Source organism: Physeter macrocephalus, chromosome 6 (genome assembly GCF_002837175.3).
Source record: "Physeter macrocephalus isolate SW-GA chromosome 6, ASM283717v5, whole genome shotgun sequence".
Taxonomy (NCBI): Eukaryota; Metazoa; Chordata; class Mammalia; order Artiodactyla; family Physeteridae; genus Physeter; species Physeter macrocephalus.
Genome location: NC_041219.1, coordinates 75,555,397 through 75,570,912, shown reverse-complemented (window position 1 = coordinate 75,570,912; position 15,516 = coordinate 75,555,397). Strand labels below are relative to the sequence as shown.

At 33.6% G+C, this 15,516-nt stretch overlaps 1 protein-coding gene across 10 annotated transcripts in view; it reads right to left on the bottom strand.

Moving 5' to 3' along the window:
* The window catches only part of CCDC91 (coiled-coil domain containing 91), a 393,065-nt gene that overhangs the window by 194,542 nt on the left and 183,007 nt on the right, over positions 1–15,516 (bottom strand). For all 10 annotated transcript variants that reach the window (XM_055085536.1, XM_055085539.1, XM_055085537.1 and 7 more), the window contains one exon: positions 4,956–5,033. In XM_055085536.1, coding sequence (XP_054941511.1) covers positions 4,956–5,033 — 78 coding nt within the window. The remainder of the gene's footprint in view (positions 1–4,955; positions 5,034–15,516) is intronic.

Genomic DNA, 15,516 nt, shown 5'->3' with positions numbered 1-15,516 from the left:
AGTTTTACTCACTCTTTTTCAAAAAAAGGAAAATGGATAAAAGCTAAACATCAGGAATTATTAGACTCATCTAACCTACAATGAGATATCATCTCACACCGGTCAGATTGGCCATCATCAAAAACTCTAGAAATAATAAATGCTGGAGAGGGTGTGGAGAAAAGGGAACCCTCTTGCACTGCTGGTGGGAATGTAAATTGATACAGCCACTATGGAGAACAGTATGGAGGTTCCTTAAAAAACTACAAATAGAACTACCATACGACCCCGCAATCCCACTACTGGGCATATACCCTGAGAAAACCAAAATTCAAAATGAGATATGTACTGCAATGTTCATTGCAGCAATATTTACAGTAGCCAGGACATGGAAGCAACCTAGGTGTCCATCAACAGATGAATGGATAAAGAAGATGTGGCACATATATACAATGGAATATTACTCATCCATAAAAAGAAATGAAACTGAGTTATTTGTAATGAGGTGGATAGACCTGGAGTCTGTCATACAGAGTGAAGTAAGTCAGAAGGAGAAAAACAAATACCATATGCTAACACATATATATGGAATCTAAGAAAAAAAAAATGTCATGAAGAGACCTGGGGTAGGATGGGAATAAAACACAGACCTACTAGAGCATGGACCTGAGGATATGGGGAGGGGGAAGGGTAAGCTGTGACGAAGTGAGAGAGTGGCATGGATATATATACACTACCAAACGTAGGGTGGATAGCTAGTGGGAAGCAGCCGCATGGCACAGGGAGATCAGCTATGTGGTTTGTGACCACCTAGAGTGGTGGATAGGGAGGGGGGGAGGGAGGGAGACGCAGAGGGAAGAGATATGAGAACATATGTATATGTATAACTGATTCATTTTGTGTAAAGCAGAAACTAACACACCATTGTAAAGCAACTGTACTCCAACAAAGATGTTAAGAAGAAAAAAAACCAAAAAGAGTCATGTACCAAAATGTTCATTGCAGCTGTATTTACAATAGCCAGGACATGGAAGCAACCTAAGTGTCCATCAACAGATGAATGGATAAGGAAGATGTGGCATATATATACAATGGAATATTACTTAGCCATAAAAAGAAATGAAATTGAGTTATTTGTAGTGAGGTGGCTGGATCTAGAGTCTGTCATACAGAGTGAAGTAAGTCAGAAAGAGAAAAGCAAATACCGTATGCTAACACACCTTTATGGAATCTAAGAAAAAAAAAAAGGTCATAAACTACCTAGGGGTAAGACGGGAATAAAGACACAGACTTACTAGAGCATGGACTTGAGGATATGGGGATGGGGAAGGGTAAGCTGTGACAAAGTGAGAGAGTGGCATAGACATATATACAATACCAAACGTAAAACAGATAGCTAGTGGGAAGCAGCCGCATAGCACAGGGAGATCAGCTGGGTGGTTTGTGACCACCTAGAGGGGTGGGATAGGGAGGATGGGAGGGAGGGAGACGCAAGAGGGAAGAGATATGGGAACATATGTATATGTATAACTGATTCACTTTGTTATAAAGCAGAAACTAACACACCATTGTAAAGCAATTATACTCCAATAAAGATGTTAAAAAAATTTCATTTTACAATTTTTTCTTTATTTACTAAGTAAAAAAATTTTATCTTATTTATTTGGCATTTTTCACTATCTTTTCCAATGAAACCTTTTTTCAAACTCCCCAGCAATGTCTCAATTCAGCTTGTTAGGGGAAAAAATGATTGGTCACATCTAGTACAGGACAATCAGAAGAATGTAAGATTCCCTAGCAACCAGGAATGGTGTTAGGAAGGTGGCAGATCCAGCTGTATATTTGAGTAAATGCCTGCATGGGTAGGAGAGGCAAGGGTGTGGAGCACTGAAAACCAAAAGATTGAGGAAAGCTGTGGTTTTAGGTTCCTTACTTCCTAAGTTTGGTACGCATAGGTGAATGGATGTAGAATATATATTCCATTGGACCAAGAATTTTTATTTTGTTCAGTGCTGTATCTATGACAGTCCCGACATAAAGAAGAAAGTCAATAATATTTCTTGAATTAAGGAATGAATAAATGCAAAGTGATGTTCACAAAGCTTCTACTAGCAATAGTAATGAGAAGTTGTATTTTGGTTTGGTTTTGAGTTACCTAATGATTAATGAAACATCCATCAAAATGTTTATATGTTTTAAAAAACATATCTTTAAAGATATTAAGAAAAAAGAAAAGCAAAATAAAACAATTAGCACAGGAACTTCTCACGCATGAATTTATAATGGAAAAAAATTGTTTCTTTTCTTGTTCCATAATGGGGCATGAATCAACATTTACATTATAAAGACCTCTAACGTACCAAGAAAACATTGCTTGTTTTTCCTATCTAAGTTACTTTATTTTTTCCATATTACTATCAAGTTGATTGTCAGTATGTTTCTAAGACACCTTGGTTGTAATATTTTACACAATAATTAATGTATCAGATGTATTCCTCTTAAGAGTACTGTAATATCTTTGTGCAAAATGTGAAGCTCAGCAATAAATCAATAATATGGAAAGCTATATGAAAAGTATTTACACCAAAGTTCCCTACTATAAGAGAATTTATATAGTTTGCATTTTAACTGACTACAAGTATAATATGATAAATATAACTTTGTAGGATACATGATTTGATACCTAATCCTTTAAAGCAAATTGTAATACCTAATGCCTGAAATTTTTAAATTCTCTTTCTAAATGAGTGTCACATAATAACATGAGACAAAGAAGAGGTGAAATGAGTAGCTCTCAATTATGTTTCTTCAAAATATAATTTGCAAAATATATTTGCAAAGTTGCTACATATGCTTTTAAACTCATTCATTGCTAGTGTTGAAAGTAATACACAATAAACACGTTTTCAGCAAAGGAAATATGTGGAGCTAGAGCCAAAAAAAAAATTTAAATATCAAATGCTGAGCTTTTCAGAAAAACACAACAATGTAAGTACTTTCAAAACATTTAGATACTGTCATACAGAGTGAAGTAAGTCAGAAACAGAAAAACAAACATCGTATATTAACGCATATTTGTGGAATCTATTAAAATGGTACAGATGAACTGGTTTGCAAGGCAGAAATGATACAGAGATGTAGAGAACAAACATATGGACACCAAGGAGAGGAAGAGGGGTGGTGGGATGAATTCGGAGATTGGGATTGACATATATACACTAATATGTATAAAGTGGATGGCTAATGAGGGCCTGATGTATAGCACAGGGAACTCCACTTCGCTATACAGTAGAAACTAACACAACATTGTAAAGCAACTATACCCCAATTTAAAAAAAAAACATTTAATTTAGAATTCATAAATATAAATGAGTAAAATATAAATTCATCCAAGAATATATCACTTAATATGCCAGGAGAATTATGTAAATTCCAGTATTTTAATTCTTCCAACCCTTAGCCTTAGGAAAAGAAGAAGATGGTCCAAAATAGATATTATACTTTTCCCCAACTCAACAACTGTAAAGCTGGTTTGTATTAGTAGAACTAAAAATTCACAACATTATAAAAAAAGAGCCAATAATCACAGCTGTAAAAACCAGCCATTTTTTAATATCCTTCTCAGCAATGGCACTAGTTTCTATATTAGTGTGGTCACAAAAATGACCTTTCGTGTCCCAAGACATATCTACCAATTATTTTAATACCTTGGATTTAAAAAAAAAGTGCTTTTCACTTAAATTCTGGATCTACTTCTTTTTCTACTTTTATCCAAATGACTTGTTACAGGAAGCTTTTTGACATTAAATTATCAGCTAATTAAAATGAAATCAACTTCTATCATGTCTAGGAATGAAGCTGAATCAATAAAAAAATGTCTATATTCCACATCTGGTAGAAGGATTTTTTAAACATTTATTGTAATAATTAACAATAAAAAAATAAACTATATGCCTATTTATACAGGTATAATTAAACCAATTATGGTGTGTGTGTGTGTATATATATATATATGTATATATATATGTGTATGTATATGCATATATACGTTTGTATATGTGTATATATATGTGTGTATATATATGTATACACACATATATATACATATATATATAAACACTGTGGAATACTACAGAACAATGACAAAAATAGGATAAGTTTATATGTACTGACATGAAAATATATACTGACAAGTAAATACAGCAAGAAACAAAAGAACAAAAAGAACAGATTGAGTAGAACAACATTTTTCTAAAAGCAAATCAAAATTATACAGCATGAGTATACATATGTGTGTGTGACTATAAAGAAAAACCTCTAGAAGGATGCACATCACACCATTCACACTGGTTACTTCTAGGGAGAATTTTTTGAATTTGATTTCAGCAAGAATGTATTCCTTAATTACTTGATGGAAAAAAATGATGTAACATGAAATTTAGGGGGGAAAAATTTTGTCATTAAACTCTCAATTTACTTTAAATGATTAAGCTTATGCAGGCTTAGCTTATCCAGAATAATACTTCATATATCACTGATACTGACATTTATTATAATTTTTATTATTACTTAAATGTACCCAAATCTATTTAATTTGTTTAAGAAAAAAAGCTATGACAATAATTTTCAGATTTATATCACACTTTTTTTTTCTATCATAGGTGGAACCAGAGTAAAGACCAAAAAAGCTAATAATCTAGCAATTAATTCTACAGTATTTTGTTTTTGAACTTCAATCCTGTGTTCTCCAATATTCTGTAAATTCTCAAATGCAGAGCAACACCTAGCATTACCTTTGTAATCTAAGTATGCTTTCAATGAACACTTATTAATCAATTGAAAGGAATTCTATACCAAACTAAGACTACATTATAATTCTATAATTTGTGTAGCATATGTCTATGTGTGTAATTTTTTTTTTACTAACACTTGCCAAAGTTTAAAAGAATAAAGAAAACAGACTCTCAAACCGCTACCTTATATTCATCCACAATAATGCTGAGGGCTTCATGACCAGCTTTCCTCATGTCTTCCAATTCTTGTTTATGTTTTTCCTGAAAGAAAGTAAGATACTAAGCCATGATTTGTTCTTTTGACAAAATAACAACACACCATTGACTTTTGCATCCATAAGTGATTGAGTAGCTTGTGGCACGCAGCTGCAAACAAACAGAAAAACTATTTTTTAAAAAAGTTCTGTTTAAAAGCATTCTGGAGGGCTGTGGCAATGAGAAATTAAAGGGAAACAATAACTGAGAAAGGAAAACCATGCTGAGAGGTAAGGTAACACACAGCAATGGTGTTATCCCCTGGGGCATTTGGCAATTCTGGACCTGGATCTAGAGACAGGAGGCAGGAGGTCCTGTGTTACTTCAATAAGCCAGGACCTTTTTTTTTTCATTACTTCTCTAGTAACATACACATGCCAATAGTTTAATACATAATAAGGTTTGAGAACCACTGGATTAAGGTAATCAACCCCCCATTCTACCTTCCTAGGAAAGGAAAGGCTTACCTCTCTTTAGAGAATGTTAACATCCTACAGAGCCTTTCCAATTTTTCAAACACAATGTACAGCTTTCAATGCAAAATTATCAGAGATGGTAACAGATGAGACCAAAGATACAGAAAACAGAAAAGACAAAAGAAACAGACCCATGTGTGATTCCGAAATTATTTATCAGAGTTTAAAATATGTATGAATAATACATTCAAGAAAATAGAGAAGAAATGGAGAAAACAGATAGGATAGAGATTTTCTTCAGAGAACTGGGATTAGTAAAACAGAAATTCTACAGTGAGAAAAAATATATTATTAACAATGCAATAGATGAGGTAAATAGTAGGTGAAACAGCAGAAAGCAGGATTAGAGAACCAAAAGACAGTGAGGGAAAAAAAAGAGACTACAGCAGAAAGAGAAATAAGTGATGGAAAATACAAAAAAAAAAAAAAAACTTTAAAAAGACATGGGACAGAGTAAAAAGATCAAATATACATGTAACAGAAGAATTGTTAACAAATAATCCAAAGAAAGAAGAAAAAAATTAAATGTAGCAAGATGGCAACAACAGAGTGATGAAGAAAAATAGAAAACAAAAATTTCTAACATTATGCATGAATTCAGGGTATTATAAAGCCTAGAGATATTTCTAATAAACAGTAAGATATTATTAAATATTAGAGCAATAAATATGAAATTTTAGATGAAATGAAAAAACTCCTATGAGAAAACACAAGTTAACAAAACTGAAAGATGAAATAAAAACTCTGAAGAGTCCTATATGTGTTAAAAAAAAATTGAACCTGTATTAATTTAAAAACCAAACAAAATAAAACTTCCGACCAAGGAATCCATAAGCCCAGATGATTTAACAGGTTGATTTTAATAAACATTTAAGAAATAAGTAACAGAAACCTTACACAAAATCTTCCAGAGAATAGAAAAAGAGGGAATACTTCCCTACATATTTTATTAAGACAGCATATCCCTTATACTAAAATCTGTAAAGATAAAATTATGAACCAATCTCTTTTATGAAAACAGAAGCTAAAATTCTACATAGAATACTAGCAGATGGAATCTAGCAATACATAAATAAGATAATACATCTCAACCAAGTGGGATTTATTTTAGGAATGTCAGGTAGGTAGAAGTGATGTACACCATTTCAAGCTTGAACCACAAAACCTCCAACACAATCCTCCACACATTCCCTTTTTCCACCTATTTACTTGCTGATGTCAATGCCTAAGATGACAATTAAAGTCACGTGCGAACAGCAGCAGGGCCTCTATCAGCCTGGGACCCTGAATGACTGCACCCCATCACCCCAGTGGACTTGGAGAGAAAATTAACTATATTTAGGGAAAAGATAACACCAACAGTTCTTGTTCATTTACTGCCACCACTTTCTCATTTATAAGCTCCCCTCATTTACTATGCCTTACTTATTCACAAGTTCTATTTCATTATCAAATTCTAATTGCCATTTCCAGTATATCACTTTATGAATCTTTCTGTAGCTAAGTCATTCTTTCCCCAAACTGCCTAAACATAAAGGACCAACAAGGGCACTTATTATAAACACTGATTTTTGTTGGTATGATTATCAATCTATGGCTCATGGCAGCAATCTTTTTAAAGTCATTTTCCCATTTCTGTCAGAGTTGTTTCAGTAAAAACTAAATAACATAGCAGCTAAATCCAATTACCTGGTAAAGCAAGCTCATACTTTCTATTATACTAAAAAGCAAACACATGTGGGCAGCACTACCAACTCATCACTTTGGAACTCCCATTCAGGTCAGGTTATCTCACTAATGGTATGTGACTGTTTCATAAAATGACCTAGGAGGGCAAAAGCATCAATTTCTATGCTGAATATTAACATAGTTTTTGTTTTTCTTAGTCTTTAAGATTTAAAAAAAAGTAAATAGAAACATTTTTCTGACACTTTCTTTTCACATCATAGTAGAACATCTTAGGCAGTTCCTAGGATGCATATTGTTATACCTTGAGACCAGTGATTTATGACAAATTCATATAAAACAGGTTACATGGTCCAACAGCATATTAAAAAGACTACACCCTACACCTAGGATCAAGTGTAATTTATCTCAGGAATGCAAAGGTGGTCCAACATACAAAAAGCAATCCATTTAATATACCACATTAAAACAATGAAGAAAGTAAAACCCCACATGATCATCTCAGTATGCAGAAAAAGAGTGACAAGATCAAGCATATTTTCACTATAAAAATACTCAACAGACTAGGAATAAAAAACAGTATCCTTAACCTGATAAAGGGCATTTGTGAAAAACCCACAGCTAACATCATAATATTGTCAGATTAAAAACTTTCCCCTAACATCAGGAACAAGACAAGGCTGTACACTCTTGCCACCTCTATTAAACATTGTACTGAAATTCTAGCAAGGGCATTAGGCAAGAAAAATAAATAAAAGGCATCCTTGGAAATTATTATATCAGAAATGAAGAAGTAAAACTATCCCTATTTTCAGAAGACATGATTTTACATATGGGAAACTGTAAAAAAAAAATTATTAGATCTAATAAACAAAACACTATTAAATCTACTAAACAAGCAAAGTTATAAGAAACAAGGTCAAGACAAAAATCAGTTGTATTTCTATATACTTCCAATGAACAAACCAAATATGAAATAAAGAAAACAATTCCATTTACAATAGTAGGAAAAATGATAAAATACTTAGAAATATTTTTTTACCAAAGATGTATAAAACTTTTACACTACAAACGACAAAACACTGTAGAGTCTTAAAACATGTAAAGACATCCTGTGTTCCTGGATTGGAAGACTTATGTCGTTAATCCCAAAATTTATCTGTAGATTCAATAAAATCCCTATCAAAATACCAGTGACTTTATTTTGCAGAATCAGACAAGCTCATTCTAAAATTCATATAGAATTGCAAAGGATTATGAGTAGTTAAAACAATCTTGAAAAAGAAGAGCAAAGTTGGTGGACTTATACCTCCCAATTTCAAAACTTAGCACAAAGCTGAAGTAACCAAAACAGTGTGGTACTGGCATAAGGACAGAGAATCCAGTGGAAAATAAAAATGAGACTCCCAAAATAAGCCTATACATCTATAACCAATTGATTTTTGACAAGAGTAAACAAGTCAATTCAATAGCAAGAGACTAACCGTATCAGCAAATGATGGTGGGATAACTAGACACACTTGCAAAAGGAAAAATCTGGAACCCCACTTCACATATGTATAAATATTAACTCAAAATAAATCAAATTCCTTAATATAAAAGCTAAAACTATTAAATTCTTGTAGGAAAAATAGGTGCATACCTTTGTAACCTTGGATTAGGCAACAGTTTCTAAAAATATGACACTATAACCACAAGTGAACAATTTTAAAATACATAAATTTAAAACTTTGTGCATCAAAGGACAGTATCAAGAAAGCAAAAAAGCAACCCACTAAATATTTGTAAATAATATATCTAAGAAAGGTCTGGTATCCAGAATGTATACAACTCTCATAACTCAGCAACAAAAAGACAACCAAATTTTAAAAATAGGCAAAGAACTTGAGTAGATATTTCTCCAAAGATACAAACGTTCAACATCATTAGCCATTATGAAATTCAAGTCAAAACCACTGGCATCCACTAGCATGGCTATAATTAAATAGACAGAAAATAAGTGTTGGCAAGGAGGTGGAGAAACTGAGACCCTCACACCTTGCTGGTTGAAATGTAAAATGGTGTTTCCACAGTGAAAAACATTTTCGCAGTTCCTCAAAAAAATTAAACATAGAATTACCAAATGTCCCAGAAATTTCACTCCCAGTTATATACCTAACGGCACTGAAAATACACATTCACACAAAAACTTGGACACAAATGTTCATATCAGCATTATTAACAATAGCAAAAAAAGTATAAACAATGTAAATGTTCATCAGCTAATAAATAAACAAAATGAAGTATTATCCATACAAGGGAATATTATTCACCCATAAAAGGAATGAAACGATAACATGCTTTAACATGGAAGAACCTTGAAACCATTATGCTAAGTGGAAGTAGCTAGACACAAATGGCCACATATTGCATGATTTCACTTTATATGAAATGTCCAAAATAGGTAAATCTAGAGACAGCAAGTACATTAGCAATTGCCAGGTGCTGGGGGAGAGGAAACTAGGGAAGAACTGCTTAATGCATACAGGGCTTCTTCTTGAGGTGATGACACTATCTGGCACTAGATACTAGTGACAATACAACAACACTGTGAATATACTAAACAACACTAAACTCTACACTTTAAAATATTTTAAATGGTGAATTTTATATTATGCAAATTTTATCCTAATACAAAAAAAAAACCACACTGGTGCAAGAAAGAAATAGTATGTTTGTGTCAATTTAATTTCTAAGCTGAAAGGTGTTTTTCTTTGATTTTGTTATTCATTTCTAATTTTGTTTCATTCTGATCAGAGAATGCTGGTTTTATAATTTTACTTCTTGGAATTCACTGGGGTGAAAGATTCCTCATAAACAACCAAGAGAATAACACTCTCTTTTTGAATACCGCGAGCCACTTGCAGCTTTTAAAATCGAAAATCAGTTAGCTGTATATAAATCCTGATTCACATTTTCTTTCTTTGACTATCTTAATTATGTTACATAATTTTTTGGCATAAAGTGTTTTTTTTAAAAGTCTGCCATGGATCTAATTTTCTTTATTTTATATTTAGATTGACTATACAATTTCTCTTCCAAAGTGAGTCACTTTTGAGAATAAAAGGGTTTCTATTAATAACTGCACTAGGATAACTAGGATAAATAAAAACTATCCTGAGCAAACCAAAAAGCAGAGTCATTGTAGTTACAGACTTCCAAGGTGTTCTTTTGAAGGATACTTTCTTTAAAGTCACCAGACTGTATCTCATAATTGACTGGGGTCTATTTTCCCAGGTACACATGTGCACTTTCAAAATAGGCCTTCTTTTATTTACTGTAACGTGGTTGAATTACATTTTTCATATAGCTCTGTTTCACCTCTTTAGTTTTCCTCTTCAGGGACTCCAGTTATACCCATATTGGATTGGGTTTGCTTGTTTTCTATAATTATTCCTTTCAAATTCCTTCTTCATTTATGTGATAGTTTTCATTTTTCTTTTTGCCATGCTTTATTATTTTTTTCTTTCTATAGCATTACATTCACTCTTTTATTCTTTCAAGCTTTGTCTTCATTTTAGAATTTTTTCTTTTATGTCTAATTCTTTTTTTGGTCTATCAGCTATATCTTCTTATTTTATTATTCTTTTCTCATTTTTGAACCTTTCTACTTCTGATTTATGCTATTCTTCAAATGCTTCCATCGTTGTACTCAGTTCCACAACAATCCTTTTCTCGTATCCACGTACCAGTTCACCCATAGGTATTCCTGAATAGGAGTTGAGGTTAGCCTGAAGAACTCTCCCAGCTTCACGATTCTAGGGCTCCCTCTTCTGTTGCTATTATAAGGTAATTAAAAATTTTTCCAGGGTAGCCACTTCTCCAGTACTTTCTGATATCTGCTTTCCCTGAACCCCTCCCTTACCAGTATCTGAACGTTCTCCTTCCTTCAGTGTCTGTACAACTCCCTACCATTCCCCTTACCATGAACCTCTGTACTTTAAGAAGGGTACTTTCTCGGTATTTCCAAAAGAAATGAGGGCTCAGAGCACTCAGCCAGTTTTAGCTGTTGTCCTCGGATCTGTCTTCTAACTCCTCTACTCTGATTGAGAACTGTTTCTTTTGGGGTGTCAATATTTGGGTCTCTAGGCCCTCAGGACCACCCTAAATCCCATTTATGTTCCCCTCCATCACTCAAGAACAGATGTGACAGACATGCACGTCTTGTTGCTGTCAATAATAGTTCAGCTCTACCAGCTTGTGCTCCAGAATACATATAAAACACAACTGTCATCTCTTTTTTCTTTTGAAGATGGTATTTATGGATTTTTTTTCCTTTATCTTAGTCTAATTTTGTAAGAAAATCTGAAAGATTCAAAAACTATGTAGCCTCTGCTGCTGCCAATCACCATGCCAAATCCACCCCTTTTCCTTCTTGAAATATTTTCATTACTTGGTTCTTCTTCTCAGTCTGTCCTGTTGGCTCCTTTTCATTGCCCCAATATCGAAATGTAGGAGTTCCCCGAGGATGAGATCTCTTCTTTAACTGTTCAACTTCTAGTTAACCTTAAGTATTATCAATGTACAACTCAAATTATATATCCAACCCTGCCATGGCTGACCCTCAGATTTATTTATCTAGCTGCCTATTAAGGTCTTTACACATATATCTATAAGAAATCTCAAAGTTAACATGTCCAATGTCAAACCTTTTATTTTCCTCCACCAAAATTCCAGTCGCTCAGAGAAAAAATCCTAAAATCGCTTTTAATTTCTCTCCTTTTTTCCCTCACAATCCACATGCAATACCTCAGAAGTCCTACTGGCTTGATCATTATATTTATTTCTTTAACAGACTCTGAAATAATATGACTGTGTGCCAGGCACTGTTCTAAACCCTTTGCAAATATCGGTTCATTTATTTTACTTATTTAAACCTCCTAATATCTCCATCTCATGATCTAAAATCTGAGCACCTGTCAACACTGCCACTGCTACTTCTCTAGTCCACACCACGATCATTTCCCAACGTCTTTGCCTCTTTGAGTCTACCCTTCCTCCAATGCTGCAGCCAAAACAGTCCTTTAAAACTTTAGGGCAATCACAAAGAATGTAATTTTTATGATGGTAGGAATCGTTCACCACAATATCCACAGCACCTAAAATAGTAGCAGGCACAGTGTGGATGCTCAATAAATATCTGTTAAACAATGAAATATCACACATCTGATCAAAATTCCCAAGTAGCTTCCACATTACTGCAAATAAACTCTATAATCCTTCCCATAGCCCAAAGCCATACCCCTCTCTGCCTAAGTCTATCTGTTGTCATTGGCCTTCCTCAAGTCGTTATAAGCACATTCTTACCATAAGGCTATTGAACTTGTTATTCGCTATGCTTGATATACTCTTCACCCCAGATATCCCACACTCATTTCCATTGGATACTACTCAAAAACCAGTATACCAGAGAGACGTTCCCTGACCCACCGTGTATAAACTAGCGCACACTCATCACTGTCCACTAGTCATGCTTTATTTTTAATCATTGCACCTCTCACTACTTATTGTTTTGTACTTATTCATTGCCAGTCTCCCTTATATATTGGGGAAGATACTGATGGCACTCTAGCACTATGGCACTTGAGAAGGTGAGGAAAAGACAGATAACTAGGCAGGTTTCAAAGTCTAACATTAAGTTCAATTTGGGAACATGAAATTTCACTTGCCATTGAATATACATATCTCAAATGGTGCCTTGTATATATTGTCTGTTCAATAAATAAGAACTGAATAAAAAAGAGATTGAATGGATAGGATTTGAAGGCCAAATATATTTGGGAAGTGAGAATAGTGTTTCATTCTTCATCGGAGAGAGTTATTTAACATCATAATAAGAATGTTAAAAATGTATTTAAAACTTGGTCTCCAAAAAGGAGGCTACTTAATAGGTTCACACATCTGTTTGTTGAATGAATGAATGAGATTATGATCAATGCTCTTTTTCTGATATAAGCCCAGAATTTAAATTAATAAACACATTAATTAATTAATTAATTAACATCTTTGGGCATGTTTCTTTTAAATGAGGGAGTTGGATTAAATCATTTCTAAAACACACTTCCAAATTTTTTAATGCTATTCTATGATATTGTATGCTAAAATTAGATCAATCAACCCACTTTGCTTACTTCAAAGTTACTGATGGGAATCATACAACCACATTGTAACAGTTCAGGCTGTCCAGTTACCAAAAGAAAAACACAGGAATCACCAAATAGTCATACATGGCCTGAAATTCTTATTTCAAGAATATAGAGCCAAAAACTTACAACCTCTCTTCAAAGTGGTCAAAACCAAATTTGACCACAATGATAGCTTTCTTTCAAAATGTCAAACCCAAAACCATCACTACAAAGGGAAGATTCAGAAAAATGCTCTCACCTTAAATAAGACTACAGACTTTTAAACAAGAAGAGACTTTAAAGGTAAACTATTCCAATGTATGCATTTTACAAATGAGGAAACTGAGGCCTAGAGAGGCTAAGAAGTTTGTTCAAGATCACTGAGCTATCAATAAGGGCAAGGTGAAGCCTAAATCACATCTTCTGATAGCCAGCCCAATGTTTATTGAAAAATATCATGACAAAGACTGAACTATATATTCCAAACTGCTCCTCAACAGGTTTGTTTTCTATATAAAACGCAATAACTAACATGTCATAAGTCACTCCTTCTGATGAAAACAAGACATAAACAGGTCACTCTTGGTAAAACTTGAAATAGTCATTCACCAATTCATTACTGTCAACCAGAAATTCTGGTCTGACAAAAATGTGTACGGTGCTTTTCAAACATTATCAGAAGCACATTCTAATCAATTCTCTACTACCCACAATCACTCCAATACCAACCCCTTGCTGAAGTTATTAAATATACATAGGTGTAACAGTTTTAATATGCCTGCACATGTTTGGTGTTGACAAATTATCTTTGAATAAATACATATGTCAATAGGAACCACATAATTAACAAATATAGATGCTTCATGGGAAAATGAGAAATTAGCAACGTTTTAAAAAAAACTTTAAAATTTCATTGCTATATTGATGATAAAACTCAATTCAGATATTTGAATCACAATTCATACAAAAAAAATTTTTAAGCCCAAGCTTATGGGAAAAACATTTTGTAATTCACATTACATTATCGTTGGTCATTGTGAAATCAAGTAGAACCCATACTAATCACCTCTAATAAGTTAATCCATGCATAGCTGCAGAATCCTCTCCAACAAAGATTGTAAAAGTCAACATTTGGCTGATGTATTTGGAATGACTTACTACAGTACTTTAACAAAAGAGAGAAGGAAGGAAGGCAGGAAGGAAAGAATGGACGGAGGGAGGGACAGAAGGAGAAAGAAAACTCCAAAGTCCAATCAACCATTCTATTCCACCTATTAGAAAGCAGTTGCTTTTCACCTTCCAGATTCTTTGGCCAAGAGCAAGTCTATAATTAGATGGAACATAATTAGCAGAACATAATTAGCTAATATAGTTTGATTGAGAAAGGTTTTCTAATACACGCTTCATTACCACTTTCTCTGAAGCCACAAGATTATATCCCTTACAAAATAGCTAATCAACTATATTGGATAAGGCAGCCATAAACATCTCCAGATATTCCAAAAGGAAAAGTGCAGGGCAAGAAATCAAAATACAGGTAGTGGGATAACCAAAGCACTGAAAGGTTCTGACTGAGAAATGGTATAAAATCCTCCCACCAAAATCTGAAGAATCCAACATACCAACATGGCCTAACTGTAAATGTCAGAGAAGCACAAAGTAGATGAGATTATCCCACAGGCACCTACTTTATCAAAACAGAACAAAAACGGCAAAACACTATCTCTCCATCTCTCACTCACCCCACATTTGACAGCTGCAACAAGTCTAGTTGGTTTCTAAAAGCAAGCAGGTTTTACTGGCATGACACAGCATAAGTCTTTCCCACTGAATAAATGTTTAATCTTTACCTCCTCACTCTATCTCATTTCTTAGTTTCCCTATACAATCAGTAACAACAACACATGACAGAATCCTTCAAAATCTTACCAAGTTAGTTTCACAGACGAAGTCAAATATTTAGCCAAATATAAAATAGGAAAATAAATAACACAAGCATGAAAGAATCAGCCTAAAAGTATAAAGTAATATTACATATGGAAATAAAGCATTAGTGCCATAAAGTATAAAGTAATATTACATATGGAAATAAAGCATTAGTGCCATAATAAACTGTACCCAGTAAAGAAACAGACACCCCTAATATGTGTGGCCCTTTAGAGT